This window comes from Anolis carolinensis, chromosome 4 (genome assembly GCF_035594765.1).
Source record: "Anolis carolinensis isolate JA03-04 chromosome 4, rAnoCar3.1.pri, whole genome shotgun sequence".
Lineage (NCBI taxonomy): Eukaryota > Metazoa > Chordata > Lepidosauria > Squamata > Dactyloidae > Anolis > Anolis carolinensis.
Genome location: NC_085844.1, coordinates 150111339 through 150137717, shown reverse-complemented (window position 1 = coordinate 150137717; position 26379 = coordinate 150111339). Strand labels below are relative to the sequence as shown.

The following is a 26379-nucleotide window of genomic DNA, read 5'->3' as shown; positions in this document are numbered from 1 at the left end:
AAAACAAGGGCAGACCACATGAATATTAAGTTAAAACTCGGGGTGAGAAAGACATAAAAATAAAAACCACAGCGAACAGGGTCATAAGGGAGTGGGGTATTCTGGAGGATAGATATTAGGGGGAGCAACGGAAAAGAAATATAAAATGGTTACTCTCCAAAAGCGCAGCGAAAGAGCCATGTTTTCAAGTCTTTCTTGAAGGCTGCTAGTGTGGGGGCTTGCCTAATCTCCGCGGGCAGAGAATTCCACAATCGGGGGGCCACAGCAGAAAAGGCCCTCTCCCTTGTTCCCACAAGGCGGGTCTGGGATATCGGGAGTGGGGACAGGAGAGCTTCCCCTGATGAGTGAAGGGATCGTGTAGGCTTGTGGTAGGAGATACGGTCACGAAGGTAGGTGGGTCCCAAACCGTTTAGGGCTTTATATGTGATGGTATACACCTTGAATTGGGACCGGAAAATAAAAGGCAGCCAGTGGAGCTCCTTGAACAGGGGAGTAGATCTCTCCCTGTAACTCGCCCCCGTAATTAACCTGGCAGCCGAGCGCTGGACCAATTGTAGTTTCCAGGCCGTCTTCAAGGGAAGCCCCACGTAGAGCGCATTACAGTAGTCCAGTCTAGAGGTAACTAAGGCATGCACCACCGTGGTCAAGTCAGACTTCACGAGGTATGGTCGCAGTTGGCGCACAAGCTTGACACCTGCGCCTCAAGCGTCAGCCCCGAATCCAGGAGGACCCCCAAACTGCAGACCTGTGATTTCAGGGGGAGTGCGACCCCGTCCAGCACAGGTTGCCACCCAATACCCCGATCCGACGCACGGCTGACCAGGAGGGCCTCTGTCTTGTCAGGATTGATCCTCAGCTTGTTCCTCCTCATCCAGTCCACCATAGCGGCCAGGCACTGGTTCATCGTCCGAGGGGCTTCCTTGGAGTCAGATGGGAACAAGTAGTGGATTTGCGTGTCATCTGCGTAGAGATGGCAACACCCTCCAAAACTCCGGATGACCTCTCCCAGCAGTTTCATGTAGATGTTAAATAGCATGGGGGATAGAATAGACCCTTGCGGGACCCCACAGGTCAATGGCCAGGGGTCCGAGCAGGTGTCCCCCAGCTTCACCATCTGGGAACGACCCTCCAGGAAGGACTGGAGCCACAGCAGAACCGTGCCACCGAGCCCCATCCCAGAGAGCCTCCCCAGAAGGATACCATGGTCGATGGTATCGAAAGCCGCTGAGATGTCCAAGAGAACCAGCAGGGTCACACTCCCCCTGTCCAGTTCCCTGCGGAGGTCATCCACCAAGGCGACAAAAGCCGTCTCGGTACTGTGCCCAGGCCTGAAGCCAGACTGCGAGCGGTCCAGAAAATCAGTGTCATCGAGGAACTCCTGGAGCTGCATGGCAACCACCCGCTCCAGAACCTTGCCCAAAAATGGGAGGTTGGAAATTGGTCTGTAGTTGTTAAATACAGATGGGGCTAAAGAGGTCTTTTTTAGTAATGGTTTTACTACTGCCTGCTTAAAGCAGGATGGAACTGACCCCTGACCCAAGGAGGCATTTATAATAGCCACAAACCAATCCAACAACCCATCTTTGGCCAGCTTAACCAGCCAAGAAGGACAAGGATCCAGAGCGCAAGTGGTCGCCCTCACAGACCCAAGAATCCCCTCCACGTCATCAGGAAGAACAAGCCAGGAAGAATCCCACAAGATCGGACAGACAGGTACCTCGGTTACCTCCGCTGGAACTACAGTTAAGCTGGAGTCCAACTCACGGCGTATCTGAGCAACTTTGCCTGCAAAATGGTGCGCGAAATCGCTGCACCGAGTTGCCAAGTCATCGGGAAGCCCCTGGGTCTTGGGAGGCCGCAGGAGCTCCCCAACAACTCGGAACAACTCTGATGGCCTGTTGGCTGCAGACACTATGCGGGCAGTCGTGAAAGCTTTCCTGGCTGCTCGCAGAGCCACGGAGTAAGCCTTAATAGCGGCTTTAGCCCGTGCTTGGTCAGACACATCCTGAGATTTCCTCCAGATGCACTCTAGTCCCCTCCTCGCACGCTTCATCACAGCCAGCTCCTCAGTGAACCAAGGAGTCGACGTGACTCTACGAAGCGAGAGGGGACGTTCGGGAGCAATCGTGTTCTTTCTCTGTTGGCCATGTATGTTGTTTACTCGTTCAGCTGTTTCCGACTTTTCAGTCGTTTCTGATTCTTTGGTGTTTGAATCATGGACCAGCCCACACCAGAGCTCCATGTCAGTTGGGAGTTCCATCTTCTGATGGTATATCGACATATCTCTGGTGGTACTGACCCATTTAGTTTTCATGTCAAGAATACTGGGGGTGGGTTGCTATTACCTTCCCCAGGGGTCATATTGTAAAGTATAATACGTCCAAGAAAGAAAAAAACTGATGGCACCGGAGACATGGTGAAACTGTGTCTTCCTGGCTTCCCCGCTTTGCTCTGGCCCCAGAGCAACATTTGGTTCCGACAGAGAGCAGCTCCCAACTGATGGCGCAGGAGACACAGTAGAATTGTGTCTCCCTGGCTTCCACCTCTGGCCATGTATAAAGAAAAACTATACTGTTCCATTACCTGAGAGGAGGTCACAAGGGGGCGCTAGACAGTGAAGGATAGTCCATTTTATGGGGGGAATGGAGTTGAAAGAGATAAACCATTTCCCCCTCTTTTCCTGTTATTCCCCGCACCCATGTCCTCGTCATGGGACAATCCTTATTTATGATATGTGAAGGGGGAGGGGGGAATAACCAGCAAAAATGGAGAAAATGGTTTTCTTCCTTTAACTTCACCCCCCCCCCCATAAAATGGAATATCCTACTCTGACTAGGCCCCCTTTTGAAGTCTGCCCAGATAATAGAACAGTACCAGAAAAACTTCTTAGAAAAAGAAAAAAAAAGATGGCTACCTAAATCACTACTAAAATGGTGGAATGACCCTGGCTTCACATCCAAGCTTTTTAAACATACAAAAGCTCTGAGAATGATTTGATCACTTCTTTTATATAATTTATATGTTGTTTCCATACAGCATATATAGATCTTTTTACAAGTTATTTTGCATACACTTCTAAAAACAAAAAAACCAAGAAAAATATCTATCAATTCACAGAGCTAATAGGGACGGAAGTGGCACAATGGGTTAAACCATTGACTTGACTTGAAGATTGGTGGTTCAAATCCGCGAGATGGGGTGAGCTCCCATCTGTAAGCACTAGCTTCATGTGGGGACAAGAGAATCCCCCCGCAGGATGGTAACACATCCGAGCATCCCCTGGGCAACGTCTTTGAAAACCAGAAGCAACTTGCCTCAATTTGCTTCTGACATGATTAAAAAATTAGAGCTAATGGCATGGGGAAAATAGTATCCATCAAAATTCTCTTTTCTAAAGAATTATAAATAATATGGAAGTACTGGTTTCTATTTCAACTGAATATTTTGTAGATATTTAAGTTTGATAATTTCATTCTTACAGGAAGCAATAAGTAATATTAGTAAATTTCCCACTGTAATAAAGTCTTCAAAAAACAATGCAGTGTTTGAATAATATTTAGAGTTCAGAACTAATTCTGAGCAAAATTCACATGTGATAATTTTTGCACAGAAAATAGCATTTAATGCCCAGGAAGCAACATTTTCTGTGGGGTCTTCTGCAGCTGGGAACTATGAATTAGTCTCCAGTGTTAATATTGTATGTATTATGTTGATTTTAACAATTGTTTTTACTGTAATTGTTGTTTTTATTGGATAACTGTTTTATTGCTGTGTTTTGATAATTGATTGTTTTATCGGGCAAGGCCCCATGTAAGCCGCCCCGAGTCCCTTCGGGGAGATGGGGCGGGGTATAAAAATAAAGTTGTTATTATTATTATTATTATTATTATTATTATTATTATTATTATTATTATTATTAACTGCAGAAGACCCCACAGGTGCAAAATATACATGTGATTTGGGGCTATGTGGGAAACATTTACTTATATGCAGAGAAAAATATTTATGCATAGAAATATTATTTTCTGCATCAAAAATACCACAGAGAAAATTTTCACAGAATACATTCCAAATAAAATGGTGAAAGTTATGTGCAGTCTTGGTGAGCAACATATTTTTCAGCTGCTGTTTGAATATTTGTGAATTTTCCCCTCCCTACCATTTCATTATGCAAGCATTAGAACTGAGCTGCTCCACGTATGTCCTCCCACAGCCAGACCCCCCCCCCAATCCAGAATTATCTTTTCTGCAGCTGCTCCCAAACTATGGATCTCTTTTCCAAGAAAGGTCAGGTTGGCCTCCTAGCTGTTGTTCTTCAGCTAACAGAAAAAGACCTTTTCATTCCAAAGAATGATTATTGCAATTGAATGGCTGCTGAAAATTGGGCTTTTAATGGGATGGGTGTTACAATATGCTTTAGAAGCTGTTTTTAATTCAACTGTGTTTTAGAAGCTGTTTTAACACAATTGCATTTTAATAGTATAATTTATTTAACTCTATTTTAATGTTATAGCTTAGTGTGTCTTTATGTATGTCTCTTCTTTCACCTTGCTGTGCGCTGCCTTGTAACTCAGTGTCGGGAGGCAGGTGGGCTCTATATCAAATAAATGAATAAATAAACACATCAACAGCCTACTATGCAATTTGGACAGCCACAACTTTTTTCCTTTTTTATTACTTTTTTTTAGCTTGCCTGACCTGTTGAGACTTCAGAACGAGAAGGTCTGTAGCTGAATGGGGGAACCTGAATTTTGTTATTCCAAACTTTTAAATCCAGAGGATCTTTACTTAAGATAAGAAGAGATTATTCTGTTAAGCCCCAAAACTACAGACAGCAATACTTCTCCAGACGATGCAACTGCCATCATTCCTCACCAATGGCTCTGCTGGTTGTGGCTTCAGGAAGTCGGAGGTCCAACTACATTTGAAGGGCTGCACAGCTCCCAAGGAGCCAGCATTGTGCAATGGTTTGAATGTTGGACTATGACTCTACAGACCGGGTTCAGTTCCCTACTTGGTCATGGAAACGTACTGGGAGACTTTGGGTGAGTCACATATCCCTAAAAAACCCTGCAGTAGGGGTCTACATAATTCAGAAATGGCTCAAAGGTACACAACAATAACACAGTTCCCAGCCACTGCACAGACCAATGTTGAGGCCTAACATAAGGCAACTTACTAGGTTCTTGCCAATCATTTTAAAATTTACCATTATTATATTCTTATAAGGCAGATTAAGCCAGGATTATCTCTTCCCTTTTGTGATTACTGTAAAAATTGAGCTTGGACCTTCTTCATCCAAGGATGACATTCTACAAACTTTATTAACTGGCAGGCAGGCCTGTAGCGAGGGGGTTTTTTTAGGGGTTCAACCCCCCCCCCCGAAATTTTTCAAGTTATAAAAAAAATCTCGTTTACTCATGAATTTTAACTGGTTAACCAAATCCCCATGCTAAGTCTATGAGATGCAAAACATTAAGAGTCCCTCCAGGCACTATCTCAAGCAGATATTGACAGGTTTGTAGCGGGGAGGGGTATGTGCTAGGGGTTCAAACCCCCCCCCCCCCGAAATTTTCAAAACCCCTCCCGAAATTTTTTTCTGGCTACGGCCCTGCTGGCAGGCTTGTTATAACAGAAAAAGGTTGATAAATCAGCAGAGGATTGCAATACTCATGATCTGTAGCTTGAAAGCTGTTGAATTTATTCTATGACATCTCTAATGAAATTGATTTTCAGTTTAAAGCAGATATATCAGCTGCAAAAATATCCTCTTTACCCATTCCTTAGGTGTCACTGCTGAACTTTCTACAGGAAAGAACATATGTCCATTTAAAGATTATACACCATAGCCTTTTCTCAGCACTAATGACATGTTTGTGATTCCATTTCTCCAGTACCAATCCTCTTCACCTTACATTCACGTTCATGCCACTCACTGTCAACATAATTTTTAGATATCAGTTTTCAAAGAGGAGCTCAAATGGACAGTTGTGTGGAGCTCATTAAGACCTATGAGAGAGCTGCCTTAGGGAGGAAAAGACAAGTGGCATAATAGAGTTCGATTCTATTCTCTGTGGCAATAAAGTAAGGTGTTGCCAGTAGTTCTAGAGAGTTTCACAGAGAAATCTTTCCTAGTCTTAAATGGAGATTCTCTAGATCGGTCTTAGGATCTTTGGGATACAAAATATGTCTCTTAGCAGTTCTCAAGTATGCTCAAAGAAAGCAAACTAGAATACACCCTCTTTTGCTCCAACTGGAAAAGAGAATGTTTTGAACTTGGGAGTTAACAAGATTAAACAGCTGCCAAGAACTGCCTTGCCCAAAGAATGGACCCTCCCTGAATCTTTTAATCCTGATTTCACTGAGGCCCCTTCTACACTGCTCTACACCCCAGGATCTGATCCCAGATAATTTGTTTATCCCAGATTATATAGCATATATTATATTATATATTATATAATATAATATAGCATATATTATATATATTATATAATATAGCATATATTATATTATATATATATTATATTTCCAGGTCAAAGCAGGTAATCTGGGATCAGATCCTGGGATATAGGAAAGTGTAGAAGGGGCCTAAGTCTTTCATGATTGTTGTAATCACAGTTGTAGCCCTGCCGTTACTTGCTAGGGATATACCGTATACATTTGAGGATAAGAAAAGTTTTTCAGTCCTTTTTTAGTGCTGAAAAAGTCCTTCCGACTTATACTCGAGTCCTGGCCAGTTTATATTCGGGTCGGCCTGTACTCAAGTATATAGGTAATCAGAGTTGGACAATCTTATCTTATTACAGTCTTATTATCTTAAATTACAGTATTATGTAAATATTCAAAAACATTTATTTACTGATGCCTCAATTAATATAAATTTATTGGGATCTATTTTTATTTTTGAAATTTACCAGTAGCTGCTGCATTTCCCACCCTCATCTTATACTCGAGTCAATAGATTTTCCCAGTTTTTTATGGTAAAATTAGGTTCCTTGGCTTATATTCGGGTTGGCTTATGCTTGAGTATATACAGTAAGTATTAACTTGCTATAAGTAATACTCACAAACTTCTCACCCTTAACAAGAAAAACTTGTGCCGAGAAAACCTGTTGAAAACATGCACATTCATCTTGAGATATTACATTATAGGACTTTTTATAACAAAGTGCATTACTTTTGTTCATTAAACAATGTCTTTGCATAAAGTTTTTGAAAAAAATAAAATCCTGCAAATGTAGACTGATATTAAAAATGTATTCCTGTCCCATGGGTAGAAAAGTTTTGAATTTTTTTCCTTTCATACAGAACTAAACTCATTATGTGGCCTTACAAAAGTTATCTTTTATATTTGGGTATGTAAGTCAACCTGATGTGTAAGTGGAGGATTGGTTTGAGGGGTCAAAATTATGGATTTTGATATGACCCATGCCATTCAGTTGGCATGGCTACATGGCTTTTAAGGTAGGCTTTAGAGGGATGTATTTGGAGAAAGATCATAGCTATCATAGTTTTATGTCAGTCATGGATTTGCACCAAAACACGTGGGTTTATGGAAATGCTGTATATATAAGTCTATTGCAAATCTGTTTTTTCATACTGCCCCAACACTTGCATCCTGTAAATAATATTCTCTTCCTTGCCAAGTTATTTGGACATTAGCACCCCATAATTTTACTTGGGAGTAAAACCCACAGGGCCTAAAGATATAGAAAGCAACAAAAGCAAAATATTTGTCTTTGTTAAATTATTTTGTTTTCCCTCATAAATTGTCAATGTTTCATCCCAGAAGAAGCCTCCAAATTCACTGGTGGCAACTCAGTAGGAAAAGATATGTAATATTGGTATATTCAAGATACAAAGGAACTAGACATCTTGAGCAATGATCAATCTATTTGTCCCCAAGAAACTGGGAAATTGATGTTTCTGTTTGATGTTTTGTTTCATGTCTGATATAACATATTGCATTTTTAATTTAATTTTAGTTGTTAAGTCATAATTTTTTATATATGTAGGGTTGTCAATTTATGTTATTTATTACTATTGTTATTTTGTTCAGGCATTGAATGTCTGCCTTTATGTTTGGAATCCACCCTGAGTCCCTCTGGGGAGATAGGGCAAAATATAAATAAAGTTGTTGTTGTTGTTGTTGTTGTTGTGAGACATCTTTCTTTTGAATATGAACTAGTGCACTACAGTAGTCAAATCATCTTCTTTGTGGCTGTTACAGTGCAGTTTAGTGACATAGTGACAAGTTTGAATGGGGAAACTCAGATTCAAAAAACCACCAAGCCATGAATCTCACTTTGTAACTAGGCAGTAATTATGAAGTTTTCTGGAAGGGTTGTCAACTATCTTGTAGTTGTGTGGTTTCAACTTGTGGATCTTGAATTCGGGTGTTGCATAAGAGCTAAGCTGTTTTGTATCTAAGGAAGCTCAATGCTGGCACATGAATCAGGGCTTCATGCTTTAGTTGAATTTAACAAAAGCTTTAGCTGCATTGTGGAGCTGTCCAAGTACATACTAGGCTTCACCCCTCTTTCATCTTCAATTCAAGGAAAAGATGAAAGAGGAGGAAAATGGCAGAGTCCTTGAGACTGTCACAACTGTTCTCAAGCTCCTTCTCCATTCTGAATGGGGCAGAGATTCAGCGAGTGAGTTGGGTTATCTTGGGATACTCTTAGGTTAGGGAGTTTTTCAGTTGTTATGGTTATAACTAAAGGGAACATGTTATTGCTTTTGAAACCATTTGTTTCTGTTATGCTGCTGATGTAAGAACATTTAAATAAACAACATGCCAAATAGAAAAACAAGTGCACCTGACCTAGCTCCCAGGTGCATGACACAGGACTGCATCTTAAATTCAGTTATGTACAAAACTACTTAATTTTTAGAGCAGCAATTTCTGACTGTAGAGTCAGTGGAGCACTTATGTATAAAAATTTCAAAACCTGAAATTAAGCAGATCACAATTTTTAGATCAGTAAGTGAACAGCTGCACTCAAATTTCAAACAAATTACATATCAAGGTCCACGGAAATTGTAGTATGGCAATTTACATAATACATAAAAGCTGTACTTTCAATTTGCATTCAATTGCATTTTTAAAAATAAAATGGAACAGAAGTTTCATGTAGTTTTCTGACTTTCCTAGTAAGAGGAACCAAATATAAATTGGTATGGGGTGATTCCTTGACTAGTGCCAGAATTCAAACCCAAAGCAGAACCTTTCTTGTGATCTGACAGGTATTCACACTGCTCACTGATTTTCATGCTCTATTGTAAGAAGAAACTTTCTTGGCATTTAACAATACCTGAAATTAAATTCTTGAATAGCCATGGGCTAGAAGAGGCCATTTGATAATACCTCACTTTATGCCAGAAACAAGGGAGCTGTGCTTGCTCCAAACCCCATCCCAGATTTAGCCTTGTACTCTCTAAGAATGTAATCACCTAGATTTAGCACAAACTAATTCTGCCTCCTGATTACAATCACACACAAGTAGATGTAGAAACTAAAATTTCCAAAGTACTTTTTATATGCAATTTGTTACAATAATGTGTATGATGGGGAAACTAACTGTTCCATTTCATAACCTCATGGCAAACTTGGGAAAATTAATTCAAGATCTTAGCAATCCAATGTGGCACTACATGACAGAGGTGAGTCAATCCCACTATGCGTGCAACAAGTATATGAAAAGGAGGCCCATAAATATCAACAAGGTCTTCACCTTCCCTACATTAAGAAAAGTAAACCTGCACCACACAAAGAATGGATTGAATGTATGTAAATGTATCAGTGGATTGGAGTCTTGTGTGCTTGTATTGAGAAGAAGGTGAGAATATTTACCTTCTGTGCATAGGTAAAGGTAAAGGTTTCCCCTGACATTAAGTCTAGTTGTGTCCGACCCTGGAGGTTGGTGCTAATCTCCATTTCTAAGCCAAAGAGCCAACATTGTCCATAGACACCTCCAAGGTTATGTGGCCAGCATGACTGCATGGAGCATCATTACCTTTCCGCAGAAGCGGTACCTATTTATTTACACATCATTGCATGTTTTCAAACTGCTAGGTTGGCAGAAGTGGGAGCTCACTCTGCTCCCCGGATTCGAACTGCTGACCTTTTGGTCAGCAAGTTCAGCAGCTAAGCGGTTTAATCCGCTGCACCACCTGTGGCTTCTATAGGTCTGATACATGCAACAAAATGGGATGGAATCCATACTTTTTTGTAATTTAAGTGCTGGGTGGATCCATACTACTTATTGTTGTAAATTACAACAAAGTGTTGAGAAATATAAATTATGTGTCAGAACAAACTAACTCAGGACCTCAATTCTTTCTCTCAAGAATATGCTATAGTACAGATGTGGCAGTGAAATTCTGATGGGGGAATGCTTTCCATTCTTGAAGGCAGTAATGTCTGCTACAGAAATAATTGAAAGATGCTTTCAATTATTTGGTTACATTCTGCCCCCTCTGGAACTGTCTTGTCCAGATGTTTTTACCTCTGCAACTATGGCCATAGCAAAAAGCAAGCTGACAGTTAGAAAAAAAATTAAAGGGGGGCACAAGTGGGGCAAAAGTTAAAGGTTCTATTTCCTACAAAAGAGACCAAACAAGGCAGCCATCAGTGATATAACATAGTAGTTAGGAGAGGAGAGGCCAATATGTGGTCTTCCAAAAATTTTTAGGCTGAAACTGCCAACAGTTCGAGCCAGCATACACAGTGGTAAGGAATGCTAGAAACTGTAGTTGAATAATGTCTGTGGGGCTGAGTGATTTGCACCTTTGTGTTCGAATGCTGGCTGGGAGCGAGGACTTGTTGTTACATGCCTTGAAGCCACCTCCAACTTATGGTCAGTTATGCTTTGATTTTCTTCAGAAAATGTATTCAGAAAAGGTGTATACTTTTTTTCTTCTAAGATTGAGAGAATGTGATTTGTCCCAAATCCTCTAGTGTTGTAGCTCAGCAGCAGTCACAACGGCCAAGGGCTGATGGGTTCCCTGATGACTTAGAGTCAGATTGGATTGTGGGCTTTCCTGGAATTCAGGGCACATGTAATGCTTTCATGTCTGTTTATTAGGATCTAACAGACACTCTGATTTCAGTTCAGGCAACATGACTTTCAATTACAGCTAGGCCTGGGTTCTCTAGTTCCTGTTTCAAGTCTTGGTTTTGGGATTCAAGCATTCTGGAAGTTCTTCTTATTGTTGTTTTGTATTCTTGTTCAAGTTTTGCTTATTGCTTTAAGCTGCCATTGTATTTTGGAACTATCGTTGGACTGTCTTGCTTTTGGATTTACAAGAGACAATTGATTGCTGACTTTTTGAATTCTACAACTTATTTCCTTATGCCTGCTTTTTACTATATATCTTTTGTGTGGTTTTTGCAATAAATTGTTTACTTCTACTCTGGACTCTTGTGTGATGCTATGGTCATAAATGCTTCAGGCCTAGGGTGCGACATCTAGTGGCTTATCGTGGCTGTGTAAGGAGTTGAACTCATTATGTTGAATCTAGGAGCTGGTCTACTCCTCTGTTTCCTCCTCTGTGTTGCTGCCACCACAGCTCCTATCTATTAATGGAGCTCCATTTGAGCACCTGACCTCTATGTCAGAAAGGGGCACCCACATGACTAACAAGTAGAAGAGGCAATAGATTTTGATGAAATATTGGAGAAAAAATGGTAGTAGGTAATCTGAGCTTTAATTTAACATCAGCAGACCCCTTGGACAGAGGGTCTACAGCTTAATGATACATAGAACACACGTTTTATACAAAAGGAGTTCCGGCCATGAAAACCTTTGACAATTAGGTAGCAGGAAATACCTTTGTTCGGGACACAGGAGAGCTGTAAGCAATACATAGCTAGACAGACAAATATACTGAGCTAGTGGTTTCCTAGGAAGCCAAAGCAGATGCTGAAATCCCAATAGATGTATTTTGTCATCTATCTTCATGAGCAATCTTGAGTAGCAGTAAGTTAGCAATATGATGTAATCCAATTTTTGATTACAGAAAGACATTTCCCCTTGCATTTTGCAAATCTGCCTACTTACCAGATCATTTTCTATCTTTTTATTGTATACAGCATCAATTTTGGCATCCAACTCAGCTTGGATTTGGTCTCTTCTTTTCAAGACACCCTGAAATGCAAAGCAGTACAGATAAATTACAGCACAGAAATAATCTGCAGATATATAGTTCTGAATAAGCAAGTTCCCTTGGGGAGGAAATGAATAGAGAACCCCCTCTCCCAGAACTGTTCATATAATACTAATATTTGATGCATGTAGGGTTTGTACCTGCCATTTTCCAATACGTCATTTTCATCTTAACAGGTAGAGCTAAAAATCTATAATGCTATGCTGGTAAAAGTGTACGTGCTTAAACAGTTATGCTATTTTTAGAGTTTCGGAAAAGATTATTTATTGAATGAACACTACCTCCCATGCCCTATAATGACAGCACACAGTCAGGTGAAGTTCTGGCAGCTGTCAGAGGAGCAGAATAGAAAAGTCATGGAGTCTGAGACGATAGCATAAGGTAAGGATGAATATAAGGATAAATGAAGTTTATATTATTACAGTATTGAGGAGGAATTTAGAGAACTAAGAAATGCAATTGTATTATCAAGTCATGAGATGGGAAACCTGTGGCCTTCCAGAAGATATTAGATTAAAAATCCCATTGTCTTTGGGTGAGGTTAATGAGAGTTTGAGTCTAGAGGAGGTCATATGTTTGGGTTGTTGTGAGGTTTCCGTGGCCAGATAAATGGCCCCGGATAAATGGCTTCGATGGGCCGCATGTGGCCCCCGGGCCTTAGTTTGGGGACCCCTGCTATAGCCCCTCTCTTCATTTTCACCTAATTCATCACATAAGACACTCTCCCCGTTTGTTGTTGTTCTATGCCAGTAAGTCATTTCCAAACTATGATGATCATAAGGCGAACCGATCACAGGGTTTTCTTGGCAAGATTTGTACCCATATCAACATAAATAAAAATATCTGGACCATTTGTGGATAAATTCCATTCATCTTTAGTTTATTTTAACTTGCCCACTTCACAAAGTGTTTTTTGTTTTTGGTGATACAGTAGAGTCTCACTTATCCAACATAAACGGGCTATATATATATATATATATAGATCTTTTTACAAGTTATTTTGCATACACTTCTAAAAACAAAAAAACCAAGAAAAATATCTATCAATTCACAGAGCTAATAGGGACGGAAGTGGCACAATGGGTTAAACCATTGACTTGACTTGAAGATTGGTGGTTCAAATCCGCGAGATGGGGTGAGCTCCCATCTGTAAGCACTAGCTTCATGTGGGGACAAGAGAATCCCCCCGCAGGATGGTAACACATCCGAGCATCCCCTGGGCAACGTCTTTGAAAACCAGAAGCAACTTGCCTCAATTTGCTTCTGACATGATTAAAAAATTAGAGCTAATGGCATGGGGAAAATAGTATCCATCAAAATTCTCTTTTCTAAAGAATTATAAATAATATGGAAGTACTGGTTTCTATTTCAACTGAATATTTTGTAGATATTTAAGTTTGATAATTTCATTCTTACAGGAAGCAATAAGTAATATTAGTAAATTTCCCACTGTAATAAAGTCTTCAAAAAACAATGCAGTGTTTGAATAATATTTAGAGTTCAGAACTAATTCTGAGCAAAATTCACATGTGATAATTTTTGCACAGAAAATAGCATTTAATGCCCAGGAAGCAACATTTTCTGTGGGGTCTTCTGCAGCTGGGAACTATGAATTAGTCTCCAGTGTTAATATTGTATGTATTATGTTGATTTTAACAATTGTTTTTACTGTAATTGTTGTTTTTATTGGATAACTGTTTTATTGCTGTGTTTTGATAATTGATTGTTTTATCGGGCAAGGCCCCATGTAAGCCGCCCCGAGTCCCTTCGGGGAGATGGGGCGGGGTATAAAAATAAAGTTGTTGTTATTATTATTATTATTATTATTATTATTATTATTATTATTATTATTAACTGCAGAAGACCCCACAGGTGCAAAATATACATGTGATTTGGGGCTATGTGGGAAACATTTACTTATATGCAGAGAAAAATATTTATGCATAGAAATATTATTTTCTGCATCAAAAATACCACAGAGAAAATTTTCACAGAATACATTCCAAATAAAATGGTGAAAGTTATGTGCAGTCTTGGTGAGCAACATATTTTTCAGCTGCTGTTTGAATATTTGTGAATTTTCCCCTCCCTACCATTTCATTATGCAAGCATTAGAACTGAGCTGCTCCACGTATGTCCTCCCACAGCCAGACCCCCCCCCCAATCCAGAATTATCTTTTCTGCAGCTGCTCCCAAACTATGGATCTCTTTTCCAAGAAAGGTCAGGTTGGCCTCCTAGCTGTTGTTCTTCAGCTAACAGAAAAAGACCTTTTCATTCCAAAGAATGATTATTGCAATTGAATGGCTGCTGAAAATTGGGCTTTTAATGGGATGGGTGTTACAATATGCTTTAGAAGCTGTTTTTAATTCAACTGTGTTTTAGAAGCTGTTTTAACACAATTGCATTTTAATAGTATAATTTATTTAACTCTATTTTAATGTTATAGCTTAGTGTGTCTTTATGTATGTCTCTTCTTTCACCTTGCTGTGCGCTGCCTTGTAACTCAGTGTCGGGAGGCAGGTGGGCTCTATATCAAATAAATGAATAAATAAACACATCAACAGCCTACTATGCAATTTGGACAGCCACAACTTTTTTCCTTTTTTATTACTTTTTTTTAGCTTGCCTGACCTGTTGAGACTTCAGAACGAGAAGGTCTGTAGCTGAATGGGGGAACCTGAATTTTGTTATTCCAAACTTTTAAATCCAGAGGATCTTTACTTAAGATAAGAAGAGATTATTCTGTTAAGCCCCAAAACTACAGACAGCAATACTTCTCCAGACGATGCAACTGCCATCATTCCTCACCAATGGCTCTGCTGGTTGTGGCTTCAGGAAGTCGGAGGTCCAACTACATTTGAAGGGCTGCACAGCTCCCAAGGAGCCAGCATTGTGCAATGGTTTGAATGTTGGACTATGACTCTACAGACCGGGTTCAGTTCCCTACTTGGTCATGGAAACGTACTGGGAGACTTTGGGTGAGTCACATATCCCTAAAAAACCCTGCAGTAGGGGTCTACATAATTCAGAAATGGCTCAAAGGTACACAACAATAACACAGTTCCCAGCCACTGCACAGACCAATGTTGAGGCCTAACATAAGGCAACTTACTAGGTTCTTGCCAATCATTTTAAAATTTACCATTATTATATTCTTATAAGGCAGATTAAGCCAGGATTATCTCTTCCCTTTTGTGATTACTGTAAAAATTGAGCTTGGACCTTCTTCATCCAAGGATGACATTCTACAAACTTTATTAACTGGCAGGCAGGCCTGTAGCGAGGGGGTTTTTTTAGGGGTTCAACCCCCCCCCCCGAAATTTTTCAAGTTATAAAAAAAATCTCGTTTACTCATGAATTTTAACTGGTTAACCAAATCCCCATGCTAAGTCTATGAGATGCAAAACATTAAGAGTCCCTCCAGGCACTATCTCAAGCAGATATTGACAGGTTTGTAGCGGGGAGGGGTATGTGCTAGGGGTTCAAACCCCCCCCCCCCCGAAATTTTCAAAACCCCTCCCGAAATTTTTTTCTGGCTACGGCCCTGCTGGCAGGCTTGTTATAACAGAAAAAGGTTGATAAATCAGCAGAGGATTGCAATACTCATGATCTGTAGCTTGAAAGCTGTTGAATTTATTCTATGACATCTCTAATGAAATTGATTTTCAGTTTAAAGCAGATATATCAGCTGCAAAAATATCCTCTTTACCCATTCCTTAGGTGTCACTGCTGAACTTTCTACAGGAAAGAACATATGTCCATTTAAAGATTATACACCATAGCCTTTTCTCAGCACTAATGACATGTTTGTGATTCCATTTCTCCAGTACCAATCCTCTTCACCTTACATTCACGTTCATGCCACTCACTGTCAACATAATTTTTAGATATCAGTTTTCAAAGAGGAGCTCAAATGGACAGTTGTGTGGAGCTCATTAAGACCTATGAGAGAGCTGCCTTAGGGAGGAAAAGACAAGTGGCATAATAGAGTTCGATTCTATTCTCTGTGGCAATAAAGTAAGGTGTTGCCAGTAGTTCTAGAGAGTTTCACAGAGAAATCTTTCCTAGTCTTAAATGGAGATTCTCTAGATCGGTCTTAGGATCTTTGGGATACAAAATATGTCTCTTAGCAGTTCTCAAGTATGCTCAAAGAAAGCAAACTAGAATACACCCTCTTTTGCTCCAACTGGAAAAGAGAATGTTTTGAACTTGGGAGTTAACAAGATTAAACAGCTGCCAAGAACTGCCTTGCCCAAAGAATGGACCCTCCCTGAATCTTTTACTCCTGATTTCACTGAGGCCCCTTCTACACTGCTCTACACCCCAGGATCTGATCCCAGATAATTTGTTTATCCCAGATTATATAGCATATATTATATTATATATTATATAATATAATATAGCATATATTATATATATTATATAATATAGCATATATTATATTATATATATATTATATTTCCAGGTCAAAGCAGGTAATCTGGGATCAGATCCTGGGATATAGGAAAGTGTAGAAGGGGCCTAAGTCTTTCATGATTGTTGTAATCACAGTTGTAGCCCTGCCGTTACTTGCTAGGGATATACCGTATACATTTGAGGATAAGAAAAGTTTTTCAGTCCTTTTTTAGTGCTGAAAAAGTCCTTCCGACTTATACTCGAGTCCTGGCCAGTTTATATTCGGGTCGGCCTGTACTCAAGTATATAGGTAATCAGAGTTGGACAATCTTATCTTATTACAGTCTTATTATCTTAAATTACAGTATTATGTAAATATTCAAAAACATTTATTTACTGATGCCTCAATTAATATAAATTTATTGGGATCTATTTTTATTTTTGAAATTTACCAGTAGCTGCTGCATTTCCCACCCTCATCTTATACTCGAGTCAATAGATTTTCCCAGTTTTTTATGGTAAAATTAGGTTCCTTGGCTTATATTCGGGTTGGCTTATGCTTGAGTATATACAGTAAGTATTAACTTGCTATAAGTAATACTCACAAACTTCTCACCCTTAACAAGAAAAACTTGTGCCGAGAAAACCTGTTGAAAACATGCACATTCATCTTGAGATATTACATTATAGGACTTTTTATAACAAAGTGCATTACTTTTGTTCATTAAACAATGTCTTTGCATAAAGTTTTTGAAAAAAATAAAATCCTGCAAATGTAGACTGATATTAAAAATGTATTCCTGTCCCATGGGTAGAAAAGTTTTGAATTTTTTTCCTTTCATACAGAACTAAACTCATTATGTGGCCTTACAAAAGTTATCTTTTATATTTGGGTATGTAAGTCAACCTGATGTGTAAGTGGAGGATTGGTTTGAGGGGTCAAAATTATGGATTTTGATATGACCCATGCCATTCAGTTGGCATGGCTACATGGCTTTTAAGGTAGGCTTTAGAGGGATGTATTTGGAGAAAGATCATAGCTATCATAGTTTTATGTCAGTCATGGATTTGCACCAAAACACGTGGGTTTATGGAAATGCTGTATATATAAGTCTATTGCAAATCTGTTTTTTCATACTGCCCCAACACTTGCATCCTGTAAATAATATTCTCTTCCTTGCCAAGTTATTTGGACATTAGCACCCCATAATTTTACTTGGGAGTAAAACCCACAGGGCCTAAAGATATAGAAAGCAACAAAAGCAAAATATTTGTCTTTGTTAAATTATTTTGTTTTCCCTCATAAATTGTCAATGTTTCATCCCAGAAGAAGCCTCCAAATTCACTGGTGGCAACTCAGTAGGAAAAGATATGTAATATTGGTATATTCAAGATACAAAGGAACTAGACATCTTGAGCAATGATCAATCTATTTGTCCCCAAGAAACTGGGAAATTGATGTTTCTGTTTGATGTTTTGTTTCATGTCTGATATAACATATTGCATTTTTAATTTAATTTTAGTTGTTAAGTCATAATTTTTTATATATGTAGGGTTGTCAATTTATGTTATTTATTACTATTGTTATTTTGTTCAGGCATTGAATGTCTGCCTTTATGTTTGGAATCCACCCTGAGTCCCTCTGGGGAGATAGGGCAAAATATAAATAAAGTTGTTGTTGTTGTTGTTGTTGTTGTGAGACATCTTTCTTTTGAATATGAACTAGTGCACTACAGTAGTCAAATCATCTTCTTTGTGGCTGTTACAGTGCAGTTTAGTGACATAGTGACAAGTTTGAATGGGGAAACTCAGATTCAAAAAACCACCAAGCCATGAATCTCACTTTGTAACTAGGCAGTAATTATGAAGTTTTCTGGAAGGGTTGTCAACTATCTTGTAGTTGTGTGGTTTCAACTTGTGGATCTTGAATTCGGGTGTTGCATAAGAGCTAAGCTGTTTTGTATCTAAGGAAGCTCAATGCTGGCACATGAATCAGGGCTTCATGCTTTAGTTGAATTTAACAAAAGCTTTAGCTGCATTGTGGAGCTGTCCAAGTACATACTAGGCTTCACCCCTCTTTCATCTTCAATTCAAGGAAAAGATGAAAGAGGAGGAAAATGGCAGAGTCCTTGAGACTGTCACAACTGTTCTCAAGCTCCTTCTCCATTCTGAATGGGGCAGAGATTCAGCGAGTGAGTTGGGTTATCTTGGGATACTCTTAGGTTAGGGAGTTTTTCAGTTGTTATGGTTATAACTAAAGGGAACATGTTATTGCTTTTGAAACCATTTGTTTCTGTTATGCTGCTGATGTAAGAACATTTAAATAAACAACATGCCAAATAGAAAAACAAGTGCACCTGACCTAGCTCCCAGGTGCATGACACAGGACTGCATCTTAAATTCAGTTATGTACAAAACTACTTAATTTTTAGAGCAGCAATTTCTGACTGTAGAGTCAGTGGAGCACTTATGTATAAAAATTTCAAAACCTGAAATTAAGCAGATCACAATTTTTAGATCAGTAAGTGAACAGCTGCACTCAAATTTCAAACAAATTACATATCAAGGTCCACGGAAATTGTAGTATGGCAATTTACATAATACATAAAAGCTGTACTTTCAATTTGCATTCAATTGCATTTTTAAAAATAAAATGGAACAGAAGTTTCATGTAGTTTTCTGACTTTCCTAGTAAGAGGAACCAAATATAAATTGGTATGGGGTGATTCCTTGACTAGTGCCAGAATTCAAACCCAAAGCAGAACCTTTCTTGTGATCTGACAGGTATTCACACTGCTCACTGATTTTCATGCTCTATTGTAAGAAGAAACTTTCTTGGCATTTAACAATACCTGAAATTAAATTCTTGAATAGCCATGGGCTAGAAGAGGCCATTTGATAATACCTCACTTTATGCCAGAAACAAGGGAGCTGTGCTTGCTCCAAACCCCATCCCAGATTTAGCCTTGTACTCTCTAAGAATGTAATCACCTAGATTTAGCACAAACTAATTCTGCCTCCTGATTACAATCACACACAAGTAGATGTAGAAACTAAAATTTCCAAAGTACTTTTTATATGCAATTTGTTACAATAATGTGTATGATGGGGAAACTAACTGTTCCATTTCATAACCTCATGGCAAACTTGGGAAAATTAATTCAAGATCTTAGCAATCCAATGTGGCACTACATGACAGAGGTGAGTCAATCCCACTATGCGTGCAACAAGTATATGAAAAGGAGGCCCATAAATATCAACAAGGTCTTCACCTTCCCTACATTAAGAAAAGTAAACCTGCACCACACAAAGAATGGATTGAATGTATGTAAATGTATCAGTGGATTGGAGTCTTGTGTGCTTGTATTGAGAAGAAGGTGAGAATATTTACCTTCTGTGCATAGGTAAAGGTAAAGGTTTCCCCTGACATTAAGTCTAGTTGTGTCCGACCCTGGAGGTTGGTGCTAATCTCCATTTCTAAGCCAAAGAGCCAACATTGTCCATAGACACCTCCAAGGTTATGTGGCCAGCATGACTGCATGGAGCATCATTACCTTTCCGCAGAAGCGGTACCTATTTATTTACACATCATTGCATGTTTTCAAACTGCTAGGTTGGCAGAAGTGGGAGCTCACTCTGCTCCCCGGATTCGAACTGCTGACCTTTTGGTCAGCAAGTTCAGCAGCTAAGCGGTTTAATCCGCTGCACCACCTGTGGCTTCTATAGGTCTGATACATGCAACAAAATGGGATGGAATCCATACTTTTTTGTAATTTAAGTGCTGGGTGGATCCATACTACTTATTGTTGTAAATTACAACAAAGTGTTGAGAAATATAAATTATGTGTCAGAACAAACTAACTCAGGACCTCAATTCTTTCTCTCAAGAATATGCTATAGTACAGATGTGGCAGTGAAATTCTGATGGGGGAATGCTTTCCATTCTTGAAGGCAGTAATGTCTGCTACAGAAATAATTGAAAGATGCTTTCAATTATTTGGTTACATTCTGCCCCCTCTGGAACTGTCTTGTCCAGATGTTTTTACCTCTGCAACTATGGCCATAGCAAAAAGCAAGCTGACAGTTAGAAAAAAAATTAAAGGGGGGCACAAGTGGGGCAAAAGTTAAAGGTTCTATTTCCTACAAAAGAGACCAAACAAGGCAGCCATCAGTGATATAACATAGTAGTTAGGAGAGGAGAGGCCAATATGTGGTCTTCCAAAAATTTTTAGGCTGAAACTGCCAACAGTTCGAGCCAGCATACACAGTGGTAAGGAATGCTAGAAACTGTAGTTGAATAATGTCTGTGGGGCTGAGTGATTTGCACCTTTGTGTTCGAATGCTGGCTGGGAGCGAGGACTTGTTGTTACATGCCTTGAAGCCACCTCCAACTTATGGTCAGTTATGCTTTGATTTTCTTCAGAAAATGTATTCAGAAAAGGTGTATACTTTTTTTCTTCTAAGATTGAGAGAATGTGATTTGTCCCAAATCCTCTAGTGTTGTAGCTCAGCAGCAGTCACAACGGCCAAGGGCTGATGGGTTCCCTGATGACTTAGAGTCAGATTGGATTGTGGGCTTTCCTGGAATTCAGGGCACATGTAATGCTTTCATGTCTGTTTATTAGGATCTAACAGACACTCTGATTTCAGTTCAGGCAACATGACTTTCAATTACAGCTAGGCCTGGGTTCTCTAGTTCCTGTTTCAAGTCTTGGTTTTGGGATTCAAGCATTCTGGAAGTTCTTCTTATTGTTGTTTTGTATTCTTGTTCAAGTTTTGCTTATTGCTTTAAGCTGCCATTGTATTTTGGAACTATCGTTGGACTGTCTTGCTTTTGGATTTACAAGAGACAATTGATTGCTGACTTTTTGAATTCTACAACTTATTTCCTTATGCCTGCTTTTTACTATATATCTTTTGTGTGGTTTTTGCAATAAATTGTTTACTTCTACTCTGGACTCTTGTGTGATGCTATGGTCATAAATGCTTCAGGCCTAGGGTGCGACATCTAGTGGCTTATCGTGGCTGTGTAAGGAGTTGAACTCATTATGTTGAATCTAGGAGCTGGTCTACTCCTCTGTTTCCTCCTCTGTGTTGCTGCCACCACAGCTCCTATCTATTAATGGAGCTCCATTTGAGCACCTGACCTCTATGTCAGAAAGGGGCACCCACATGACTAACAAGTAGAAGAGGCAATAGATTTTGATGAAATATTGGAGAAAAAATGGTAGTAGGTAATCTGAGCTTTAATTTAACATCAGCAGACCCCTTGGACAGAGGGTCTACAGCTTAATGATACATAGAACACACGTTTTATACAAAAGGAGTTCCGGCCATGAAAACCTTTGACAATTAGGTAGCAGGAAATACCTTTGTTCGGGACACAGGAGAGCTGTAAGCAATACATAGCTAGACAGACAAATATACTGAGCTAGTGGTTTCCTAGGAAGCCAAAGCAGATGCTGAAATCCCAATAGATGTATTTTGTCATCTATCTTCATGAGCAATCTTGAGTAGCAGTAAGTTAGCAATATGATGTAATCCAATTTTTGATTACAGAAAGACATTTCCCCTTGCATTTTGCAAATCTGCCTACTTACCAGATCATTTTCTATCTTTTTATTGTATACAGCATCAATTTTGGCATCCAACTCAGCTTGGATTTGGTCTCTTCTTTTCAAGACACCCTGAAATGCAAAGCAGTACAGATAAATTACAGCACAGAAATAATCTGCAGATATATAGTTCTGAATAAGCAAGTTCCCTTGGGGAGGAAATGAATAGAGAACCCCCTCTCCCAGAACTGTTCATATAATACTAATATTTGATGCATGTAGGGTTTGTACCTGCCATTTTCCAATACGTCATTTTCATCTTAACAGGTAGAGCTAAAAATCTATAATGCTATGCTGGTAAAAGTGTACGTGCTTAAACAGTTATGCTATTTTTAGAGTTTCGGAAAAGATTATTTATTGAATGAACACTACCTCCCATGCCCTATAATGACAGCACACAGTCAGGTGAAGTTCTGGCAGCTGTCAGAGGAGCAGAATAGAAAAGTCATGGAGTCTGAGACGATAGCATAAGGTAAGGATGAATATAAGGATAAATGAAGTTTATATTATTACAGTATTGAGGAGGAATTTAGAGAACTAAGAAATGCAATTGTATTATCAAGTCATGAGATGGGAAACCTGTGGCCTTCCAGAAGATATTAGATTAAAAATCCCATTGTCTTTGGGTGAGGTTAATGAGAGTTTGAGTCTAGAGGAGGTCATATGTTTGGGTTGTTGTGAGGTTTCCGTGGCCAGATAAATGGCCCCGGATAAATGGCTTCGATGGGCCGCATGTGGCCCCCGGGCCTTAGTTTGGGGACCCCTGCTATAGCCCCTCTCTTCATTTTCACCTAATTCATCACATAAGACACTCTCCCCGTTTGTTGTTGTTCTATGCCAGTAAGTCATTTCCAAACTATGATGATCATAAGGCGAACCGATCACAGGGTTTTCTTGGCAAGATTTGTACCCATATCAACATAAATAAAAATATCTGGACCATTTGTGGATAAATTCCATTCATCTTTAGTTTATTTTAACTTGCCCACTTCACAAAGTGTTTTTTGTTTTTGGTGATACAGTAGAGTCTCACTTATCCAACATAAACGGGCTGGCAGAACGTTGAATAAGTGAAAATGTTGGATAATAAGGAGGGGGTAAGGAAAAGCTTATTAAATGTCAAATTACGTTATGATTTTACAACAAATCGACAGAAAAAGCATTTCAATACATGGTAATGTTATGTAGTAATTTACTGTATTTACGAATTTAGCACCAAAACATCGCAATGTATTGAAAACATTGATTACAAAAATATTGGCTACTAACAAATTGTCTACAAAAAGATAGAATTGCATAAAATGAATGTACAGTAACAACATTGTCAGGTATTAAATCCATAAAAAGTTCAGTACTTTCTGCCTAGAGAAACGGCTGGGAATCTGGGCGGGAGGCAGATTGCATTGGATAATCCAGAACATTGGATAAGCAAATGTTGGATAAGTGAGACTCTACTGTACTTAGATATGCTGATACTTATCAATGCAATCTTGGAAAATGAGCACCAGTATGTTATTTATTGTACCAATGCCCTTTCTGCTCTCCAATGGTTTTATCTCATGCTGCTCCAGGTAGAATACTCAGAAGATAGACCCAGCCTAACTTCTGATACTCACATGGCTCTTTCTACATGACCTAGGGTGCATTAAAACCTATCTAGGGTGCATCAAAGTTCATTCTACTCTCTAGAATGAATGCAGTTTGACACCACGTTAACCACCATGGATTAATACCATGGAATCATGAGAGCTGTAATTTTAAAAAGTTTTTAGCTTTCTCTGCCTCATAAAAAAAAAAGCATTGACTAATGGCAGTTAAAGTTGCGTCACACTGCATTAATTCTGGTGTCGATACACCCCTACTTGTTTTCCCATTGTGCTTCTTCATTCTCCCAAGGGTAGTGTGGGATACAGCAACAGCGAATGGTATCTTCATCATTTCAGCTACAGTACTCACTTATCCAACATAAATGGGCCAGCAGAACATTGGATAAGTGAATATGTTGGATAATAAGGAGGGATTAAGGAAAAGCCTAGTAAACATCAAATTAGGTTATGATTTTACAAATTAAGCACCAAAACATCATGTTTTACAAAAGTTTTGACAGAAAAACCAATTCAATACGCTGTAATGCTATGTAGTAATTACTGTTTTTCTGAATTTAACACCAAAGCATCGCAATGTATTGAAAACATTGACTACTAAAAGGCAGACTGCACTGGATAATCCAGAACATTGAATAAGCGAATGTTGGATAAGTGAGACTACTGTATTTCTATATCAGGCTTAGATTACTTCCAAACTCAGTAAATACCAACTTTCACCACTAGAGGGAGAATCTGCAAGTATTCTCAAAAAAGCACTACAGTGAAATAATCTGGGTAGCAACTTTGCTATGAAATATATTAATGTTTTTGTCACAATCCATTTACTACTAACGTAACTACCACTGATACTGAAGAAAAAGTTTTCTTTGCTCTTAAAGCCCTGTGTGGGTGTTCTAAAATGGAAACAAGAGTGAGAAATGGAGATTTCAGTATCCTGCTGATATATGTACCCTGCCTTGCCTGGCATACACGTATTTATTCTAATGGAGAAGTAAAGGTCTGGAGGCCTACAATACCCCTAAGGACAACAATAATGAAAGCCTGAGCCTAGGCATACTGAGCTATAAATACCTTCCCAATGAGTACAGTTGAGAATGGGCTTAGAAACTGAGATCGCTTTGCCTCCTTGAATTGTTTTGAATACCTTAATTTTTACAAGGGTTGGGGCACAGGATCCCCACAAAAGTGGAAAACCACCAATATAGGCCCACTGTGCGTTTTTTTTTGCGTTTTTTTTACTCAAGATAACTCTTCTCTATGCATTTCTAAATCCTACTATGGTCAATTTCTGTTGGAAGTTGCTATGCAAATAATCAAATCAGTGAATGTTTAACCCACAAACGTGGATGAATGAGTGTCTTGCTTTAAAATAAGCACCATGAATATTCATTAAGAATTCTGCTCATTGTTTGTCCAGTAGTCTTTTCAGAGGCTAACCTGGAAGATCAAGCATCCTCTTAAATACTGCAGGTGTTGTGAAGAATACTGTACAGTGGCAAATAGGTAAAGGTTTTCCCCTGACAGTAAGTCTAGTCATGTCTGACGCTGGGCATTGGTGCCCATCTCTATTTCTAAGCTGAAGAGGTGGTGTTGTCCGTAGACACTTCCAAGGTCATGTGGCTGGCATGACTGCATGGAGCACCATTAACTTCCTGTCGGAGCGGTACCTATTGATTCACTCACATTTGCATGTTTTCAGATTGCTGGGGTTAACAGCGGGAGCTCACCCCACTCCCAAGATTCGAACTAGTGACCTTTTGATCAGCAAGTTCAGCAGCTCGCGCCACCAGGGGCTCCAGTGTACTATCTGCAATGGCATTGTACTATCTGCAGTGGCAGATAGTACAGGGAAAATCAATGAACACTTTCCCTATTCCATAGCAATTCCCATTCCCATTCCCCATTCCACAAAATTGTCTAATGTTTTAAATTTTTCAAATGGGTCTTCCAGTGTTTTAATTTTTTTATATGTGTAGTTTTTGTTTGTTTTTGTTTGTTCATTGCCTTGGGAGCACCTGTGGGCTGAGAGCTAATACAGAAATATCACAAACAGATGGAAAGATAGATAATATCATTGGAGCAATTTCCTAGAATGGTGGCTACCATTCCCAATGTAGTATGGGGTGACCTCATGTATTACCACAATGGTGCTATCACATTGTTTCCTCCAATCTGAAAATGCTTTCTCATTCTAAGGAAGTGCACTCAAAGGAAAAGAGGTTAGTATGAAATACAAACACATGCTGGGTGAGATTCAGAGTGAACTGGTATATCAAAGCTCTCTTGCTGTGAATGGAATTTAGGTGTGTCATGTTTACTCTGAGTTACACCCACTGCCTAAATGCTCAACTTTCAAAAGATAACGATATGGAGGAACAGGGATACTTTTCTCCCAAGGTGTCAACTGTGACAACAAAAATTATTATCCTTCCAGTAAAAGGAAGGCTTTTCCTGATAGAAGTAAGCAAGTAAAACTTTAATATCTCCCCAAGGGGACTCAGGGAGGCTCACAACATAAAAAGCAAACATTCAATGCCATGAAAAAAATACAACAATAAATTAAACAAATTCAAATAGACAATACAACACATTC

General features: G+C 39.2%; 1 protein-coding gene across 3 annotated transcripts in view; it reads right to left on the bottom strand.

Moving 5' to 3' along the window:
* snx7 (sorting nexin 7) overlaps positions 1–26379 on the bottom strand; it is a 75996-nt gene that overhangs the window by 19645 nt on the left and 29972 nt on the right. Inside the window, exon 7 of one of the 3 annotated variants that reach the window (XM_008109227.3) lies at positions 22165–22251. In XM_008109227.3, coding sequence (XP_008107434.2) covers positions 22165–22251 — 87 coding nt within the window. Of the gene's footprint in view, positions 1–20855; positions 22252–26379 lie in introns of those variants that run through there. The other 2 variants (XM_062977986.1, XM_062977985.1) reach the window with 2 other exon arrangements.